The sequence below is a fragment of the Centroberyx affinis genome, unplaced genomic scaffold, assembly GCF_046629955.1.
Source record: "Centroberyx affinis isolate AG114_WGS23_722 - 3 ecotype Tasmania unplaced genomic scaffold, CSIRO-AGI_Caff_v1 ptg003050l_1, whole genome shotgun sequence".
Taxonomy (NCBI): domain Eukaryota; kingdom Metazoa; phylum Chordata; class Actinopteri; order Beryciformes; family Berycidae; genus Centroberyx; species Centroberyx affinis.
Window position 1 is genome coordinate 137,353 of NW_027281138.1, and position 22,217 is coordinate 159,569.

The 22,217-nt window shown below is 40.2% G+C and overlaps 1 protein-coding gene across 1 annotated transcript; it reads right to left on the reverse strand.

Annotated features, from left to right (window-relative positions):
* Nucleotides 1-3,748: 3,748 nt before the first annotated feature.
* Nucleotides 3,749-20,484, reverse strand: dsg2.1 (desmoglein 2, tandem duplicate 1). The gene is made up of 14 exons (XM_071537453.1): nucleotides 20,348-20,484; nucleotides 16,202-16,327; nucleotides 14,787-14,945; nucleotides 13,976-14,117; nucleotides 13,154-13,317; nucleotides 12,503-12,637; nucleotides 11,786-11,971; nucleotides 11,100-11,587; nucleotides 10,859-11,001; nucleotides 10,141-10,362; nucleotides 9,504-9,740; nucleotides 8,209-8,339; nucleotides 7,256-7,558; nucleotides 3,749-6,834 (listed from the first exon to the last, which is right to left on the reverse strand). The coding sequence occupies exons 1-14, from the start codon at nucleotides 20,390-20,392 to the stop codon at nucleotides 5,584-5,586; spliced, it is 3,732 nt and encodes a 1,243-aa protein (XP_071393554.1). The 5' UTR covers nucleotides 20,393-20,484; the 3' UTR covers nucleotides 3,749-5,583.
* Between the last annotated feature and the right edge of the window lie 1,733 nt (nucleotides 20,485-22,217).

Genomic DNA, 22,217 nt, shown 5'->3' on the forward strand with positions numbered 1-22,217 from the left:
CTTTTTCCAGAGCAACAATGAGGAAATAAAGTAGGCAGTGCAAAATGTTCAGGGTTTTATTTACCGAAAAACTACAAATAGCCAGTGTTGTAGTCAAGACTCAGTCAGTCAGTCTCAGTCAAGACCAAGACAAGACAAAGACCCATACCAACCAAGACCAAGACAAGACCAAGACTTTTTATGGTCAAGACCAAGACAAGACCGAGACTGAAAGAGTATGAGGTCAAGATCGAGATCGCTGGCTCGCAATTCTGGGGGGGGGGATCTTTTGAGATGTCTGGAGAAACTCAAGGTTGGTCAAGATGTTTCTGTAATACGAGTATTACAAAATCCTCACACTGTTTTATGGTGTTCACAACCTCCTTATGGTTAGTAAATCCAAACCGGATTACCACAGAGGACGCAGACATTGCTGGCTGCTATGGATACCGCTTTCCCAACAGTAAAGAGTGCGGACTGATCAAGCCGCAACATGCAGCACTCAGCAGCAGGTAGAGGAGGTCAGGTGACCAAGCCGAAGTTCATAAATACATCCTTTTTGCAAAATAATAATAATGATAATAATACTTTTATTCACTATTTTATTCAGGATTTAAAGTTTTTATTCATCATTAAAGAATAAAAATTGGTCTTGACTCTTGAGACTTACAACTCTGGGCATATTGGTAACAAAACCAATAAGTGTGTAAATAGAATAAAAATATAGAAAAATACAAAACAGCAGTTCCTAACTACTTTCTATCACTATAGTGCTGATGTGAGCATGCTACGTGCACGGCGCAAAAATGGAAACAAAGCTTATGAAACCTGTCGAAGATACACGCTTCGTCTAGAAAGGAATTAAAAACAAATGGCGCTGGGCATGGATAGAGGAAACAGGTGGAGACGGGAAGCCGTTTGTTGTTTACTACTGGAGCACCCAGAGGCCCCACTACCTCTTCTCGAGCACCCAGAGGCCCCACTACCTATACTGGAGCACCCAGAGGCCCCACTACCTCTACTGAAGCACCCAGAGGCCCCACTACCTCTACTGGAGCTTCTAGAGTCCCCACTACCTCTACTGGAGCATTCAGAGGCCCCACTACCTCCACTCAAGCACCCAGAGGCCCCACTACCTCCACTCGAGCACCCAGAGGCCCCACTACCTCTACTGGAGCATCCAGAGGCCAGACTACTTCTACTGGAGCACCCAGAGGCCCCACTACCTCTACTGGAGCACCCAGAGGCCCCACTACCTCTACTGGAGCTTCTAGAGTCCCCACTACCTCTACTGGAGCACCCAGAGGCCCCACTACCTTCACTCGAGCACCCAGAGGCCACACTACCTCTACTGGAGCATCCAGAGGCCAGACTACTTCTACTCGAGCACCCAGAGGCCCCACTACCTATACTGGAGCACCCAGAGGGCCCACTACCGCTAATGGAGCATCCAGAGGCCAGACTACCTCTACTGGAGCACCCAGAGGCCAGACTACCTCTACTGGAGCACCCAGAGGCCCCACTACCTCTACTGGAGCATCTAGAGGCCCCACTGCCTCCAGTGTTGTGAGATCAGGAGGACCTGTAATAGCTGTTACACTAGGTCCATTTCTTCTTAGGAAGTGGGGACATCTTCATCCACTCAGAATAGAGACAATGCCTTGAAAAGGAGGGGCCTGGATCAGGTGCAGGACAACCCAAAAAGAATGAGGAAATAAGAGATAGTGCCTCTCTAAATTTCACTAGTTTACCAGTCCTTTAAGGACATAAATGTTACTGTATAGGGATGTCCGACATAAATCAATCATCGATTTATTGTTTATGTATCACATCGATTAACCTTAACTGTTTGAATTGTGTAATCTCAGCTGGTTAGTCCAATTGCGCAAATCACCTTTAAACCTAAGTGGAGAGCTACTTGCAAGAAATGCCTCCTCCACTTGATACAAATCCATTGGACTGGTGGAAAGCCTACCAGGTAGGATTCCAAGGCTGACAGCACCAACGCAGCGGTGCCTCTGCACCCCGGGACCCCTGTCCCATCAGAACACGTCTTCTCTACCACTGGGCAGATGGTGACAAACGGTGCGTATATGGTGCGTTTGTCTGGAGCGTTTGGACTTGCTGATCTGTGTAAATAAAAATGTTTAGGCAACCTAAAGCAGTTAACCCCAGACGATTTGATCAACAATATTTTTTTTTATTTCCTTTGGAGTTTGGAAACATTATGCCACATGAAAATTCGGCAAGATTTTAGGAGCTATAACTGCATACGTAGACTAATACTATAATAATATTCTTATTTTGTTCTTTATGATTATAGCCTCTATTCAGCTTCAATATGCTTGTCAGTGTGACTTACGCTGTTTGTCTGAATAATGCTTCGATTCGAAGTGTGTGTAGTGGCACGTGTGTTGTTGTTTTTTTTGTTTTGTTTTTTTTGTATACTGACCAACTGACCAGTTTCCTTATTACATTTTATCATACAAGACACTAAAGCATCTGGCTGTTGGTCCAGCAGTCTGAACTATTAGCCATACATGGAGATGTAGTCAATGGGAAACACTCTTAAACTCCAGATTTTACCACATAAATCTTTATGACATAAATGAATAATATATACAGTACATCATAGTAAGCTGGATCAATCAGATGGAAGTTATGAGAGGGTCTTTTAAGGGTAAAAAGAAAAAACGTATGCTTTTCTGGAAATATAATATATTTTTGTTCGTATTGGTCGCTGTATGCTGTATAGAGGTCATAGTTTACTGTCCTATTTATTTAACAGTACATCACTGTTTATATACCAGTGTTTCCACATGTGCCTATAGGACTCTGTTCCTACTATGGCTTAACCTGCACTGCTCTCTGCTGGACAAACTGAAAACCTCACAGTAACTTTTCCATGTCTCCAGCAATTATGAGATAACTCATATTTATGACATACTAATGCATATGAGGTACTAAGTCATAATTATGAGATACTAAGTCATACTATTGTCATACTATATTATGAGATACTTAGTCATACTATTGAGAAAAAAATCTCACTTGATGATAAAAAAAAAACATTGTGACATTGTGACTAGTAGCTGAGCTGAAACCAAATTAGACTGCTATATGATATATAACATGCTATATGATATGATATGCTATATGATATATATAAATACAGTATACAATATGCATGCACATTTTCCAAAAATGTGCATCCCTATTACTGTATTTTTTTTTAGATCTTGGTTATTTATTTTCCATGAATTATCTGTTTTCAGAAGGAAGCACTTCAAAGTTGCTAATTATTAACAATCATCATTCAGCATAAAAATGCGGCAATTGCTTTAGTTGTTCTCGTTATTGCATGTTGCAAGTTTATAGACAAATGGTGCTGAATATTCATTTTTACTTCATTCATTCCAGTCCTTTAAGGACATAAGTCATACTGTCTTTTGTTTGATCATTTTTCAGAAGGAATCACTTTAAAGTTACAGTATTGCAGTATTGTTTACAGTTTTCATTCAGCACATACTTTTATAGAGAAATAAATTGTGCAATGCACATACTTTTATTGAGAAATAAATGTGAAATGGTGCTCTTTGTCTCTATTTAAGCTTTATTTAACCAGGAAGTCCCATTGTGATTAATAACCTCTTTTTCAAGGGAGACCTGGCCAAGATCGGCAGCTGCACAGAAAAAGGCTTTTGTATACAGTATATTGTCTTGTATTCTTGTATCACACGGACACACAAATGATTGTTGACCAAAAGTATTATGTACAAAAAAAGCTTTATTGGAGTAGTGACATTAAAAAAAACATACAAGGTTTTACAGGGTTTCAAGCTAAAGTTGACATCACTGCTAAGCACCACAACCAGGTTTCAGAGACCCAATGGGGAGACAACATTCAGCCCATTGATCTTTGGCAAATGGCAAACTGTTTGTGGATCAATATCTGATTGATACAGCTTGAACAAGCCAGTTTCTGCACTAACTCAAGCTGCCAGGGGTAGTGCAACTTTCTTTAATATCTGTATTTATCTGTTTGGAAAAAAAAAAAAGTTACCTGGCAGTCTTTTCAGTGTTTCAGTAGTCTAGTATACATAAACAAAAAAAAAGTACATAAACATCACTTACACAGTCAAGCTTGACATAAATGATTTCTAATAGATATCTCTGAAGCAAACCCAACATTATTATGCCAAAATGTATTTTAGCACATTATAGAATGATCTAATAAAATGATCTAATAATAAATGTACATGTGTATGATAATAAATGAACCCGTGTTTCATAAGTGTGTTAAAATCATAACATAAATGTTGCTACCATTTGAGACATGACTGTGTATGCACAACACAAGGAAAAAAAAACAAAAAAACATTGCTCTTTAGAAATCAGGTACAGCACACATTGCAAAGAGTATTTACACACAAAATGAACATTAAAAGATAAAACCTTTTGTCTGTCTTCAAATACTGGAGTGTGTACAATGGATCAACCCATTGAGAACCATTACATTTTAATTACAGTTTTAGGAAGTGGATTTAGTTTTGGAATGAACATCACATATGTTGCCATTTTGAGTAACGAATCTGATGAAATTAAAAAATTCTGAAAAAGTGAAATAATATGACACTAACCGGTAAAGAACTCATAATAACAGGAAAGGATTAGCACATTGTTTTCAAGAGCAACAATTACATCATATAAAGACCTAACTGACCAAACAAAACAATAACCCAAGTTTAGATCAAGCAGGGTCACTAGAAACCACAGTGCAAGTTGTGTGTTTGACCCTCTGCTCTAACACAATGTATCTGGTGCTTTACATTTGTATGGCTTATTGGTTTATTCCTCTGGTATAATAATAAGCCAAGTCAAGTTTATCTGTATAGCCCTTATTAAAAATTACAGTTTGTTTCAAAGGGCTTCATAACGCCCATATTATGAAAACAATAAATGAACACGAGATTGAGATTTAACTCAACTCCTGAAATCATAAACCATTATTACATACAAGCAAAGTAGCTACAACACCAAATGCAAGGTTATTATCTTTCTTTAAAAAGCAACAAAGTAGGTAATATTGTGGACTTTGCATCTGGAAAGAAGCTTAGATGAAGAAAAAAACTTACCAACAAGGAATAAAAAAATAAGTCAAACAAATGTGCACTAACACAAAGGTTGTAAGGGTTAGGGTTGGTTGTCTAACCTAACCCTAAACCTAACCCTAACCCTAAATTAATAGGTTTAAAAACACTTAAGCAGAAACTATATATCCTACACACATGCCCAAAATATACACTGCTCTCTGCTCACTAGCACAGCACTGAGACACTCAAATTTAACAGTGCATACATGCAGGCACATAAGGCGTCATTCCTAGTCAATATGCTGCAACAGGCCCTCTACCAATAAACTGAAACATGTACAGTTTTACAGCGTCTCTCATCAGAATAATTGAGATTGCCTTCAGAAGTTGGAACAACATAAAATATAACAACTTTCACACCTTACGATTGGAAGACACACCTGAACAAGTTATCTTCCCTGTTACTTTCTTTTTCTCAGGTGTTTCCTATTATCTATTGTTTTCCCAACACCTCATTCAGTGACTTTCTCGGTAGTCACCACTCTTTTCTCCTGCATCACGACCTTGTGGCGGCCAGGGACTGTGCTCATTGTGGTGGAAGACCCGTTCAAACCCACCATGTTGTTCTGAGAACCAGTGGAGCTGTAGAGGAATCGTTGGGAGCCAGAGAGACCACTCATCTGGGACAGACCTCCTGCCCCCTGGACCAGCTGCCCTCCACTTGCTGTTGGCCCCTCGACTACTAGCACACTCTGAGATCCTGAAATCCCCCCTCGCTGCAGAGTGCCTCCTTGCACGAGGCAGGTCTGGCTACCCTGCAGCATCTGCCTGGATCCCACCGGGACCTGGCCCTCCACCACCATCATGGCCTGAGAGCCCGACAGGTTGCCAGTGTGGATCAGGTTGGCACCGCCACCCGTCACATGCACTCCCTGCCCACCGACCCCACTTCTCTCCACAAACACCATTCCCTGCCCCTGGGCTGGTGCACTGGGCATCACAGTCTGCCCCTGTAACACCATACTTTGGGCAGGCCCAGTCTGGGCACCGTTAACCACTATCATGCCCTGCCCCTGGGCTGGTGCACTGGACATCACAGTCTGCCCCTGTAACACCATACCTTGGGCAGGCCCAGTCTGGGCACCGTTAACCATTATCATGCCCTGCAGGTTGGTTGCTGGTGTCTCAGCCAGCAGCATAGTGTTCTGAAGCTGTGGTTGAACTATGTAGTGCATAGGCTGAAGTACAGGGGTAGAGGTGTAGTAGACAGGTTGCTGCTGTAGTAGGAGTGTCTGGCCTTGGTTTGCCATCCCTTCCCTCACTGTGGTCATGCCTCCCCTCACTGTCGTCATCCCTTCCCTCACTGTGCTCAAGCCTTCCGTCACGATGTGAGAATGGCCGGACGACTCCTTGACCACAGTCTGCTCCCTTTGAGGGACAGTGGCCTTGGGCTGGGGTGGTGGGAGCTGCTGTTGGGCAGACATTGTAGATGATACCGAGGTTTCAGTGTTGATGGTGGGCCTGGGCAAGGACCTGGGAAGAGGACTGATCACTGTTTTGACCTCAGGTTGGATCTCCTTGCCCCTGCACACCTCAGCCAGGGTCTTGAACTTTGGCCCCAGGTCATCGAGGAACTGGAGGTCGTTGTCAGACTCCAGTTGGCTGGGGCAACCAACTGAGCCAGCAGAAGAACCCTGGCCCTCGTAGTCGTACACCAAGAGACTGTCCTTCACTGCCTGGTTCTCCGCTGCACAGCTTGCCTTCTGCAGAGAAAAAAAACAAAAGAAACCATGCAAATGTTACATCTTCAAACTTGAACATGGAAAGTATCTTGTTTGTTGATTAGGCACATTCCTTTTCTTTTGTACTCATACTGAGAACTGTGTTTAAAAGCAGCCATTGTGGTACTAATATCCCTCAAGGCAATTGGTACATTCCATTGCACCTGTCCAGCTGTATCAAGTTTTATCTAATTTGCTTTTTATTTCCCACATTCAAAAGATAATTGTAATCATAATGTGTTGGGGAGACAAAATATGATCATATTGAAACTATTCCTTAACACATCATGTCCCAGGAAGCTCCATGTTCCTTGTTCTACTTATAATATGAGTAAAATTTTGACTTCAGTTTGGGTTGAGGAAAAGAAATGCCTAATGGTGGAATGGTGATCTGATTCCTCACCTGAGTGTAGTATTGTCCCAAGTAGTAGTCTGGCAGGGCAATGCCATGATACATTCCTCCTGCCTCTCTGTTTTCAAACTCGGAGTACAAGCCACTGCCCTGAACCTGGCTCATCCCCTGGTCCATCGCCCATGTTCCTTCCCTGTAGCCACCTGCATAACCATCTCGGTAAAATGTCCCATCCATGGAGTTGAAGGATTTCTGGAACTCCCCTGGCATCCCGGGAGCCATTAGTGAGGGGGTGTTACCTATTTGGGCCATCTCCCCATCCACCTGTGATATCATGTTTAGCACTGGCACTTCCTGTGATAGGCCAGGAGTCAAAGTGTTAGAACAGAAAGTCAGCAGTGGTCTTACATACAATAGCATGCACTATATAGAGGGCTTTAAAGTCACAAGGAAACTGTAGAGCATCTTGCTTCCGTAATGTGGTGTATTTCCTGTTGAAACATGATCGGGGTGATGATGATGGTGATTGGGGTGGGACATAAGGGAGCGATTATTTAAAAGTGTAAACCAATGGGATATCTGTTAGGGAGAGTAACAGTTGTATAGAGGCAGCGGCATGGTGTTGTTCAAAAATCTGCAATGTTTTTATTGGTTGGAATTTATATGTATGCCTCCTGATACACAGAGAAGTCACCACTAAAGGTTTCCTGTTTTCCAGGAACTAAAAGTATTGAGATTTTGATATAAAATACAATAAAATAAAGTTTTTGCAATTTTGTGGCATAAATTGTCAATTAGGTGCATGGTATGATGAGAATGAGCTAAAAAGGTGAAAAGTCATTTTTTAATTTCAGTGTGACTTTAAGGTGACATAACACATGTTCTGGCAGTCATATGAGGTCCTCAGCTCTTGGACAACAGTGAACAACATATCAATATTCAGTTTATAACACTGACATCACATGAAAATTAAAATTAAAGTAAATTAAAGATAATGGTCCTACCGTGTTCTCGCCCTGACCCTCAGTGTGGTAGGCCATGAGGTGTGATTTGGTGTCAAAGGGCATCTCAGTAAAGCCCCCTGGCAGACCCCCAGCTCCACCACAATTGCAGAAGAGCAGCAACAGAGGGATGACTGTGGACAAAACAAAAAGTTTCAGTGTAACTCAGTGTTCCCCAAAGTGTGATTCGGGGACCTCTAGTGGTCCTTGGCTGACTTCCAATGCCAGTGCCTATGTCATTCTGGTGACGTAGTTGCAGTTCTATTGTATGTAAATAAAAATTCATTTGATCAGAAAACCATGTTATTTTTAATGAACATAAAAAACCCCACAATATTTACATGAAATAACACATACTCAAAAAAACATAGCTGAAAACCTCAGTGCTGCAAGAATTTGTTTTTTTCCAGTTTGGGTAGAGAACTGATTTAAAATATTTTCTACTTCACATATGTACAGTTGCATCTATTGACAAATGATGAGTTTAATTAAATATCTGCCAAGAATCTCACACCCCCAACACACACACGCCCAGCCTGACACGCAGTGGCAGGCTAGTGAATGCTAATATTTTTCAGCGTGTCGGACAGACCAAACCCTAGTCCACCTTTGTTCATTTTCTCCCCAGTACTACAAACAGTTGAAGGGATTATGCTTGTGTATAGTATGTAATCGTCCCCAAACGTCTATACACTGATTTGTCAAAATCCTACACATTGATTAGTTGGATGTTGAAAGGTACAGTACAGAGCTCCTGCAGACAGATCTACATCTCTGTTGTTAAGAAACTCCTTCATTACCTCTGCCAAGGAGGTTATGTTTTCGGTGCCGTTTGTTTGTTTGTTTGTTTGCTTGTTTGTTTGTTTGTTTGTCTGTTAGCAGGATTACGGAAAAACTACTGGCCCGATTTTCATGAAACTTCGTGGAAGGGTGTAGCATGGGCCAAGGAAGAACCCATTACATTTTGGAGCAGATCCGAATCCGACTCATGAACAAGCAATAATAGCATGAATCTTGGCGGAGGTCTGCGCTCTCCGAGTGCCCTTCTAGTTTATTTTGATATCTGGAAAGATATGTACACTGTTTATTGTCTATTTTGGTCTAAGTCTTGAATAGACTCAGTTTGCTCAGATCTCTGTCTTGACTTGGTCTCGACCCGCTTTGGCCCTAATCTTGACCCAAACTTGACTGGACATGGTTTTGGAGTTGACTTGGACTCATAAGTTCCTAAAGCAAGGCTTTAGTCAAATATTTGACCATGTGGGCCTTCATCAGGATGAATGTCAAATCATACTCACGCAGTAGCATCAGCAGCCCCAGGAAGATCAGTCCGATGGCTGCAGCTCCTAACTCGGCTCCTGTCCTACTGCTAGCGCCTCGCACTCCGCAAACCTTCCCTTCCTCACAGGTACAAACTTCCACCTTGACATGCTGCACATCTGGACAGGCTAATCCCTGCTGGTCCTTCACCTCCAGCGCCACCTCATAGGAACCAGGCCACATGGACTCGTGGGCCCTCAAGATGGCCGAGGTGTCTGTTGGCAACAGCACAATCACATGGTATTCAGCTGGAAGTGGCTGAGTGTAGTACTCTAATACGCAGTGCTCTATAGTTATTTTTCCTGAGGTCCTTGGTCAGGTTCCTATTGACTTTTCCAAAGTCTAGAGGGCTTTGGACCTGCCTGGGCTTAAGGCTGCAAAATCTGTCATCTTTTATCACTTCATTTAACTCACTTTTATAGACTTGCTTTTATGTATTTTTTTATTAATTGCCTTTTTTTTTTTTGCCTTGCTCAAATTTTCTTTCATGCTTTCATTACCTTTAGTTTTTTTTAATCCGTTTCTAAAGAGTTTTGTAACTGTTTTGGAAATTGCTATATAAATAAAGATTATTATCATTACTATTATTATTATTACTATTAGTACTCTCCTCACCGTTAAGATGCTCCACAACCCATTTGCCCTTGGTGCCCTCTGGGACGATGTAGAAGTTGAAGGGAGCTGAATTGGGGAATGCATCTTCATCCTCAGCGCTCACAGTGACAGCGTCAGCAGTAGTACACATAGTCTGGACGTTACTGGTCAAGGTGGGGCAGTGGTCATTAAAGTCTTCCACCTGGATGGCTATGGTGCCGGTGGCTGTTTTAGAAGGCATGTCTGTAAAGGGAAATACAGAAAAGAGGACATGTCAAACCGGTCAGCATTTGCATCTGCACTGAATCCAACAATCTATCAGGGACACATGGATGATTTTGGTGTCTATGTTTTAACAGCTAAACTTGGTGTATTCCTTTAAACTATGCTGCTCATCAGGGCATGAAACTAACTTTTTCAGGAACTGGCCACAGTGGCAACTGGATTGTGGCCAACATTGTTTTAGAATAGAAAATACTGATTCAAGACAATCTGATTACCTGCCAAAGTGTATGGTAGAATCTCAGCCAAAGCCAAAATGTACCAGCATTTGGCTGCTTGTCAGTGATAAAATCACGCCCTGATACTGATGTTATATGTGGTCTATTTAACTTTTTGTCTGATGAGGCATTCCTTTTACTTTCCTAAGCCATTTACTTTACTTGGAACAACGTTGTTCTAATACAAGCATTCTGAAATGTATCAGGTATGGAGCAGAGCACATAGTGGAAGATTTTACCTTCTGTCATGCAGAGCACTTTAGCAAAATATGTCCCATTGACGAGGTATGGAGACTCTCTGTCAGGCAGCTTGTTGAGCTTAATCTCAGCCGTCTTTGGGTCGATGGTCAGCCAGTTGCCAGGATCTGAGCCCTTGGCATACCTACAGCAGAAATAAACTGTCAATTGTTAAATAAAATTAAACCTACAGTGAGTATTTTCTTCTGTAAAGCGATTTTGTGTGTATGTGCATGCACTGACCTGACATTCTCAGCTGGTTTCAAGGTATCTCCATCCAGTGCTGGGTAGCTACCAATAACCTCATTAATGTTGACGGTCTGGTCTCCCTCTGAGATGGGAATTGCTTTGACCTTGGGGTCGAAACGTGGCCCCTCAGGCTCGTTCAGCACATTGATTTTGATTGGATAGGTTTTATATTTGGTGGTCCCACTTGATGATCCTCCAGTTCCTCCAGTCCCAGTTCCAGGTACACCTCCAGCTCCAGATACAGGTCCAGTTCCCCCTCCTGTAGTAGTGCCACTTCCTCCTCCTCCTCCTCCTCCTCCTGCTCCTCCTCCTCCTCCTCCTGCTCCTCCTCCTCCTCCTCCTGCTCCTCCTCCTGCTCCTCCTCCTGCTCCTGTTATACCAATAACTGTCCCAACTCCAGGTGCATCAGGATCATATGGGTCAGCTTTGTTCCTCACAGCCAGTCCTAGTTCAAGATCCTTCACATCCTCATAATCCACAGCCTGGGGAATGGCACACAAAAAGATTAGTCAAATAAATAAATAACTCTTTTTAGTTTTTCTATCTATTTCTTTCACTTTTTGTGCATGGAGCATATTAATTGCATTTTAAGACATTATTTCACAAAATTTCATGAGACCAAGATGTTGAATTTTTTGATAGAATTTTCAGTAATTCTCGGGTTGCTAATTCAGCAGCACCTTGTCAAGCATCAGGATGCCCTCGTTGGTCTTGGGGTCTGTCTTGATGCTGAAGTAGCCAGCCTCGTTGCCTTTGACGATATCAAACACAGCTTCCCAGTTTTCTGTGTTCTTCACGTCCAGGTCCTCTGCTTTGATCCTCATCACCTCCACACCCTCCGTGTTCTCCTGAATGCTGCCCGCATACTGCAGGTAAAACATGTTATGAGCTAACTATAATAGGGTCCTTATGCAGTACTAAACAAAAATCACAATCTTACTACAAAACTACTATGGGCCAATATGCCCAGGTGTGTTTTTAAAATCTTAGCCCTATGCTTTTTAACTTTCAAACCAGCACATGCCTGGATTTGGATGTTTTTTATGCCACGAGAACATATTTGTGGTTACAATTTCTCTTTTTCCTATGCTGTACTTTTCATATCTCATGCAGAAACATACTCTGAGCTAACTAGTACATCCGAGACATACTGGTACCAATGTTTTAGTGTCACAGGGACTAAATGCTGTTTGAGGCCATTCACCCGTCTCAAAAATATTTGTATTTCTTTGTTTTTAATATGGTATATATAGATGAGCATATGCCACATAATATTTTTTTACTCAAAAGGAAACAGCATTTAAACCATGCAACTCTAAAACTCTACAGGGAATCAATTTCTATATGCATCCATATATAATATGTTGTTATATCAGTGTTATATCAAACATAACTACCTCAGCTTTCTCCAGAGTGGGGAGGTTGTCGTTCACATCTCGGATATAAATGGTAACAGTGCCGGTTCCAGTGTTTCCCTCTGGTTTGCCGTCCAGGTCCTGACCTTTCACTGTCAGAATATATGTGTCATGGAGCTGAAATAGAAAACAACAGTTTTCAGTGTTTCCCCTAGAATTTTTGTCTCATCATAGTGGAAAGGCCTCTGAAGCAGCCCATGGGACACAAAACATCTACACAAATACTACAGCTACTACTACTACTAATACCACTAATATTAAAACATATTCATGCGTGCTTTTGTGGAATTCCATCAAATAGTCACATTAGAATCAAGTCAGGTTAAGAGTTCGCATAGACAACTAGTGTAGAATTGATCATTTCTACAATATGTAATCAATCAAGCTGCATCATACCCATCATATCAGAGGTGGACAACATTGGCTGTTTACCAACATGGAGTAGGCTAGTTATTGGTCATACTGGCTGGATTGCTCAATTTTTAGATACTAAGTCTTAATTTTCACTATATCATCTGCTATAATAAACAATTATCTTTACTTCATTCACTCTCTCCTGATTGAACTGGCTGATAGCTGCTTTTTAATAAATGTCCAACATTGGCCCAATATATCGGTAATCATAGTCCATACCTCTCTGTCCAGTGTGGGCTGTTTGACACGGATCTCTCCATCCCTGGTGATCCTGAACATGTGTTCTCCTGGTGGTTGCTGGTCCACGATGGTATAGGCGATCCAAGAGTTCTCATTCCCTGGCTCATCTAAATCGGACGCTGTGACTTTCATAACGGAAGTACCTATAAAAACAGCAACAAGTGAGGCAGTCATAAACCTTGATACTGTACTCTGAAAATTTTGTGCTTGTTTAGGTTGACTTTGAACTTGGCCACCTCCGTTGGTCAAATGCTTGCTGAGAATTTGCACTCGGACAAGCGCTATTTAGGCTTACTTTAGGTTTTTATACTTTTTTACTCTTTTTTTTTTAGTGAACGGGGAATGTGGAGTTGACATTTTGGCAATTGTACTCCATAACGTACATGTGTTCTTTGTCAAGTAAAGATGCCACAGTTCCCATAGACATTTGCAGCATTAGGCCATGACCAGATAGGGCGCTCTTTGCAAGATTATTTTTGGGCATTTTAGAATTGTTTAGAATGGAGAGAAACAAAGATTGCAGAAGAGAGAAAGAGGGGGATGACGTTATAGAAAGGTCCCAGGCCGGCTTTTTTTTAAAAACTTTTCCTTTTGTTATTTTTGAAAGCATCTTCACTTTACAGATTTTTTTTTTTTTTACATGTGCCTAAGACTTTTGCACATTAGTGTAGATTCAAAACCACAAGGCTGTGTTTCATTTACAACCAAGCCATGTAGGTTGTTTTTGACACTTCGGATAACTAACATTACAGAGTAGGATGGGAGTTTGTGGGAATTATACTGGACAGCAAACACACCAACCTGCAGGGCTGAGTTCATCCACCGTCCCGGGCTCGATGATTCCAAACACTGGAGGGTTGTCATTTTGATCTACCACCCGGATCCGTAAGTCGATGTTTTTCTCTGCAAAACTACTATTCCTGAACGTCGCAACACCCGACAGCTGAAACACCAGATGATACAGCATCGATATTGTTGTCAACATCATCACTGTCAGTCATCGTCATCATCATCATCATCATCATCATCATCATCATCATCATCATCATCATCATCATCCTGATCACTTTGCTTTTTCACGACACTTTTCACTTCTCCTTTCATTATTAACCAAAGTATCTGTTATTTCAGGATCTATCATCAAGTGTGGAATTTTGTAGAAAATGTGTTTTCTTAATCAGAATCAGAATCAGAAACGTTTATTCGCCAAGTACAATGTACAAGCAATTAATGCAGGAATAAGAAAAATGTAAAAAAATAAAATGTAAAAAAAAATGCAAAAAGTACATACAATAAAATACTACTACTAAAAATACTACTAAACTAAAAGTAAAAGATATGTGCAATGAATTATGTACAGATATGTGCAATGAGCAATGTACAATATTATGTACATTTACATTATATGATCAGTGATATCACAGAATATATAGAGTAAATTTTATATACACCAGAAGCCTGTGGCAGTGATGAATTGGCAGGAAATGGCTGCCAAATATTTAAGTAATAAAAACAGTGTTAACAGAGTTATTCACCCCTATGAAGGAAAAAATGACATAAAAGCCAACAAGAACAGCATAGAATAGAATAGAATAGAATCTGTTGCACTCACATTGTACTGATGGATGGTCTCGCGGTCTAGAATACCAGTCACACGAACCAGGCCAGTGTCAGGGTTGACTACAAACAGGTGGAAGGGATACCTGTCTGCACCAATGCCGCTCAGGGAGTATTTCACATTCCCATTTCCTTTATCAGTATCTGACCGGATCTGAAACACAGAGGAGAAGACCTGATGATTTTGGCTGAACACAATCACCTGCTATTAATTTTCATTGCACCTGAAAACAGTCGTAGAACTATATGTATTAGCTGGTGGTCGAGTTGGTTGCGTGAATGGGATTTTTTTCAATCTATTCACGGAATAGATTGGAGAATTAGGGACACATGAAAAAATGTATTTAATTCTGAGTTTAAAGTCAGATTTCTGAGATTTCTGAGAAAAAAGTCAGAATTCTGAGAATAAAGTCTGAACTCAGAATTATTACTTTTTTTCTCAGAATCTCTGATTTCCGACTTTAAACACAGAATCTCAAAATTCTGACTTTGAACTCCGAATTCTGACTTTAATAGCAGAATTCTGACTTTAAACTCAGTACTCAAATACATTTTTCATATGTGGCCCTAATCCTCTTCTGTAGAGAAGTGAGTGCAAGCTGATGGGGCTAAAAACCACCAGATCGAAGTTTTAGTCATGCAAACATTTCTCTGGGACGGAGCTGCTCTGGAGGCAGAAATACTTCTTATTGTCATTCATTCATGATCTTGGAATGGCAGCAGGCCAGGCTAACAAATTTAGCTAGATAACATAGTGTGGCTGGATTGCATTTAGCATTTAGGCAAAATAGCATCACTTTAAAATTCTTAACGGCATCTACCCCCGCTATGAATTTTTAGTTCTGATAGAGAGATAGAAACTACAGAGCATAGCTTCTTTACCTGCTCCCACAGTGATTCTTTCTGAGAATAGAAAGAATGCCTTGACTCAAATTAATAGAAATTTGAGTTTAGTAACCCCTTGGATTATTTTGATGACCTTTGTTTTTTTCCCTCCTTTTTTCCATTTTTAAATTATATTTTGTTTTCATTTAATTTTGATAATGGGTATCTCAAGCTCAGATGTAGCAAACTTCATTGTGAAGATATCATTTGGTTTGTCGATTGAATTTGCCTTATTTGTGAATTGCTTCAATAAAAAAAAAACTTAGTAGTAAGAACACTAGGCTTCATAATATTAGCTTCCTCCTCTCTAACCTCTTGACTTTTTCACTGGGCTTAATGTTACTTGGCCAGAAAAACTGTAGTTCTTTGGCTGTTAGTTCTGCTATGCTGGAGTAATGTTTGACTTTTCTCAGATTCATTTATTTATTTATTTATTTTACTTTTTAAGCCCCATTGACTTCCACAAGTATTAGTAACACAAAGTACGGTATACTATGATGTTCGAGTCAAAGACCAATGACTCACCCTCGCAATGGACGTCTTCTTGGTGTGGTCTACGTTTTCTTCCAGTGGCACTGGAGGGATGATCCATTCCCTTCTATGTCTTACCAGACCATCCCAGGAATTAGCCTCCACCACAGCAGCAACAACCTGGGGACATAATACAATAGATATCATTACTTTACAATGAACCATTCATTTTGTGGTTAATCTATCTGCATGAAGTCCACATGTAAAATCCAATATGTGAGGAAGGAGGTGCATCTTGGGAGGCACCTTGGAAATCAACCAGGGTTTACCTTGCCTTTTAAACTCTTAGACAACCTTCCTAAGTGCTTTTTTTCCAAAGCTCTTCAAAAAAAAAAAAAAAAAACATGAATTATCTGATATATTTTGTACATTTTCTCATATTTATATTCATATTAAAGGTTCTCAATGAGTTTCAATCCTTATGTAGGACTTTTATGAAATCCAGTGATGAGACACACCCAAGGTTCATCAAAATCTAACCAGTGATATCGCACATAGACAAACAAGTAAACAAAGGTAACAAGATAAACTCATTAAGGTGTAGGTTTGGCATGAATGTCAAGTCATTACATTTTTGTTGTAATATACATCTAATATTTTCATCTTGGTAACCTAACTCAGTGGTTCTCAACGTGGGGTCCGGGGACCACCAGGGGTCCTTGAGGGGGTTCCAGGGGGTCCCCAGCAAACTGATGAATTGTTAAACTTTACCATTATTTAATTTGCAAGAAATTAACACGATTAGAGAATGTAGAAGAATGACTGTTTTGATCATATTTTCACTGTCATCTCTCCACCTACAATACAGATAATTATGGAATTCTGGACAAAATCATATCTAACAATAAAAATATTCTCAGATTTGGGTCAGAGAGACAAAATCTCATCAAATGGGGGTCCGTGGCTCTAATGTGGACTAAATTAGGGTCCTTGATATGAAAAAGGTTGAGAATCAATGACCTAACTGACAAGCTGACTCGTATGCCAACGACAACAAATCCGCTATGTGGTTTCACGGCTCCCTTCTCGGCTGTGGTTTTACATGGCAAAGACTCAGCAAAGAGTTGCACAATCATAAGTAAAGAGTGAAAACCACTTGAGTACAAAATGGCGGTAGGCAATCGGTAGAGAAGCCTCCTCCACCAAACCCCTTAATTGTATCCCTGAAGTGAACATTAATTACCCATTAAAAATAACAGCTTTAAAAAAGTACGGTTAGTATCATGGGTTTATAAGGGATTTATTCATGGGTGGATTTGTGGCGACACTAGTAATTAAGGGATTTCTCATGCCTTTTATGCATAGTTTACAGGGTTATTAATGAGTTATTAATGGACATCTCCTATCTCCCTGAATTTTACATTAAAGTACAAAGTAAGGAGTCAAAAGTTAAGGGGTGTTTAAAATGGTTTTGATGGGCTTTCCCCCATTAATAACTCCCTTAATTAATTCAAAAGGGATTTTGCATGAATTACGGGGGGAATTAATGTAAAAGTAAGGTAATTTTAAGGGATTACTGGTTCGTAGAGAATGTATGGAAAGTGGCTCTTGTCTGTCAATCGGATCAATGCATTCACATCTAGATGCAGGCAACTGAGAAATGGACATTGGGCTTTAATTCAGAAGAGTCATGCAGCATGAAAATGTCAGCATGATAGATGGCCACGCTGCTGACTCAGCTAATTCAAAAGCACTAAACATTGGTTTAGACAGAGGATAATATTCCCAGGTAGTGAGTTTTGAACTTTTGAAGTTTGTATTTTACAAACTTCAAACAGACAGACTGAGACATCACAGGTTTAATCCCTGCAACAGCCAAAGTGTGTCAATTAACAGCCAAGCAAGACACTGACCCTCTACCTGATCATTAATTGTAAGTGACTCTGGATATGAGTATTAGCTAAATGCCTAAAAAATGTAAATGTTACAGATGTGTTTCATGATAGCAAGGACTTGAATCTACGGCAGTGATTCTCAACCTTTTTCATATCAAGGACCCCTAATTTAGTCATATTAGGGCCATGGACCCCCATTTGATGAGTCTCTCTGACCCAAATCTGTGAAAATTTTTATTGTTAGATATGATTTTGTCCAGAATTCTGTGACTATCTGTATTGTAGGGAGAGAGATAACAGAGAAACTATGATCAAAACAGTCATTCTTCTACATTCTCTAATTGTGTTCACTTCTTGTAAATGGAATAATGAAGTGTAATAATTCATCAATTTGCTAGGGACCCCCTGGAACCCCCTCAAGGTGGTCCCCGGACCCCACGTTGAGAACCACTGATCTACGGAATCAATTAGTGGGGATACTTTGTGATTTAGGCTGTTATGCCGGCTAGATGTTCACATAAAACTCTTATTCTAAACTCTCAGATTCCCTCTGCAGCCTTTGTCACTCTTTCCCCACAGCCGCCTCTTTAATCTTCTTGATGCCGTAGAGTGTAAGGATGGAATGATATATATCGAAATTCAATATAACGAAAAAAAACATGACAATACGTATCGTGGGGCTGAATCTGAAAATGAATCGCGATATCACATTTTGTTCTGCTGTAGTAATCACAAATGAGACGGCTTTGCCCTTCATAATTTCACAAGCTCTCCATCCAAATTCTATTATTTGCACTTTGTGATGACATTTTTAAAGTGTTGTTTACATTCTAGCAAGACAGTGTCATTCCTAGAAAGATTTGTGGCTCAGAAATGGATCATTGAACTCATCACTGTCACTGAACTTTTATTAATTCCATCACATCGTAAGCATATCCTCCCATCCCTAGTAGCGTGTAAATAAACAATATGAAGCTGCTTGATGGTAAAAGCATCTACCAAATGCCATGCACTGTATAACTGTAAGCCGCGTGTGACCCACCCTACCCACTCCTATGAGACTTCACTAAGCCAGCAGTTATTCAGTCAGTGTATGGGCACGTCAGGATAACAGATGAGTCATGATGGCCTGGGAAAGGAGTGTCCTCACATCTTTCACCGAGGAAAAACGGAATCTGACTCACCTCGATTTGCCAGGTGCATCGCATACATGAGAAACTGGCTGGGCAGTACAGGCTGTTTGTAGTTTTGGCTGAGGTACCCAATGCAAATCTTCTTCTACATCCTATTCTATTCTTTGTCACGTAGCCTGCACAGTTGCGTTATTTCTACTGTGGAATGATCTCTTCCCTTTGTACGAAAGAGGATTAGGGCCACATGTGAAACATTCTCAGAATTCTGAGTTTAAAGTTCTGAGTTCTGAGTTTAAAGAGTTCTGAGTTTAAACTCAGAATTCTGATTTTAAACTCAGAACTCAAATACATTTTTCACATGTGGCCCTAATCCTCTTCCTTACCTTTGCACTACAAAACCAAACCCCTTCATTTTATCCCTGAAATGTCCTTAATTTCACATTACATAAACATGGTATCCATTGTATCCATTAAAAATAACAGCTTTAAAAAAGTTAAGTTAGTATCAGTTTATAAGGGATTTATTCATGGGTTGGTCCACAGAGACACTAGAAATTAAGGGATTTTTTTTATGCCTTTTGTACATGGTTTACAGGGTTATTGATGCGTTATTAATGGAAATGGTTCCTGTCTCCCTGAATTTTACATTAAATTAGAAAGTAAGCAGTCAAACATTAAGGGGTGTTTAAAGTGGTTTTGATGGGGGTCTCCTCCATTAATAACCCCTTAACTTCCCTTAACTCATTTTAAGGGAATTTTGCGTGAATTAAGGGGTACATGTAAGGTTATTTTAAGGGATTACTGGTTTCTAGAGATATTTTTCATTTGTGTGTAGAAACAACATAAGACTCAACTTTCTAACTTGACGTGACGAGGAAGACAGCACAGCGTTGCCATGGAGTTATTATGGTCAACATGAATATAGCCTGTGAATACATTATACCAGTGAGAATAACTTCAATAGAGACTTTTAGATTAGATTAGGAACCATTAACACTATTTTATGTATGAATCGATTTTTTTAATAGATGTTAGTACTGGAACCTCCATGAAACCATAATATGCAGCGAGGATTACACGGAACAATTTCTAAGACTGAATTCTGACTCCGTGGAAAAACACCGCAACCGACAAAGAGAGCAACTCCAACTTCAGCCGTATAGGCTACTCACCGCGAACAGCGCCAACACCAAAACGGGCGAAGAAATCCGATTCATCACCGGTGGATTGTTCCGGTATCCGGTAAAAGTGAACCAAATAGTCCCGAGCCTGACCGAGTCTGAGCTGATGGGAGCAGAGGAGGTGGAATATGTAAGGTGATGACGGCTCCCTCACCGCATACACACCCTCACTGCAGGGCAGGTAGGAGGACGGACGGTGTGTACGTGTTTTTGTGTGTGTGTGTGTGTGTGGGGGGGTGGGGTGGGGTGGGGGGGAGCGTGAGAAAAAAAATTAGCATTGTTTTTATCCAAATAAACAGTTTCAAGAAAAAGGTAAAAAAAAAAAAAAAGAATGAATATGGGTAACACTTTACAATAAGGGTCACTAAGTTAAGGGTTAGTTAATGCCTAATAAGCATTAACTAACCCTTAATTAATTATAAGCTACTATATGGATATTTGGCTTGGATATTCGGCTTCACATTTGAAACTTGTTGCGTTTGACAGCTAGAGGAAGAAGAGGAAGACGCCATTTTGACAGTTTTTCACAATTAGTTAGGCCTACAAGCATTTCTTTAATGCAACTGTCAACACTACAACGCGTTTTGACCAAACTGTTAATTTTATTCACCAAATGCAATCAAACTCTCAAAACGATGAAAACATGTCCCAAAACTGAACAAGGATTCTGAAAAATCCATGTCAAGGCAAATTTGAACTCATTCACTTGCTCCACATAGAACACTGTTGTGTTAATTGCATTAAGTGTCTTGAAAACATGAACTCAGTATTGAGAAATGCTGATAGACATAAATCTGAGTCCAACTGCTGCTCCCCTGAGAGCAACACCATAACCACACCATCACTCACAGACAGAACAGAGAGAGAGAGAGAGAGAGAGAGAGAGAGAGAGAGAGAGAGAGAGAGAGCGAGAGAGAGCTCTATCTCGTGTTTTCTATCAAATTAACCTTGTGGTCATGTTTTATAATGAGATGGTACATCGCAAGCGGTTATTCCTAATAAAGAATTTCCATATAATGAACCTGCTTTCTTTAGTATTCATACTTGTGTCACTTTCATCCCTTAAGTAGAGAAATACAGAACAAATCGCAGTTCATATTGACTCATTAAGGAACACAACATCATCATTAAGTGACGATTCCATATTATACGGGTGACAGCCTCAGCACTGTAGCCTACAATTATACCCTATATCCCAGGTAATAGGCTAACTGAGGGTGGAGCCGTCTGGAGAACTCGCTCTGTATTTTCAAAAAGCAACACACAGCAGTGCTGCAGGAGAGAATGAGCCACAGTTTGTCCTTATGAGCCAAAATGATCTCATCATGTTGGGAAAATTGTGTTTAGTCAACTCACTTTGCTCAGACTGAGTCTTGCTATATTTTAAATGTTAGATTTTAAATGCTTACTATATTTTAGACTATTCTGAAATATGTCTCCTTCTAAATCCGTGAAAGTTGAAATACTATTTATTATTTAGCGTTGCTACTATTTACTAGGCTATGTAATTCTATGGTAGCTACGTAGGCTTACTCTAGCTAGCTCAGTTAGCTAGCTCATTTATAGTTTGCCGGTTGGTTTGTTAGTTTGCTAGTTAATTAGCTAGATATAGCTAGCAGTTAGATAGATAGATAGATAGATAGATAGGTAGATAGATAGATAGATAGATAGATAGATAGATAGATAGATAGATAGATAGCAAATTAGTTACCTAGTTGTAGTTGCTTTGGTAGTTTGTTAGCTAGTTCATTACTTTGCTAATTAGATAGGAGATACATATAGGCAAAAATACACACAAAGTTGGACTGTGCTGCCAAATTTTAGACTAATCATTAATCAACGACAACTAAACCAATTTTAA

Excerpts from the sequence above, each read along its gene's own strand:
- dsg2.1 (XM_071537453.1), bottom strand. The coding sequence starts at position 20,392 with ATGAATCGGATTTCTTCGCCCGTTTTGGTGTTGGCGCTGTTCGCG. Across the intron at positions 11,002-11,099 it reads AAACCAGCTGAGAATGTCAG|GTATGCCAAGGGCTCAGATC; the intron begins GTCAGTGCATGC and ends TTTCTGCTGTAG. Across the intron at positions 7,559-8,208 it reads AGGGTCAGGGCGAGAACACG|GAAGTGCCAGTGCTAAACAT; the intron begins GTAGGACCATTA and ends GGCCTATCACAG.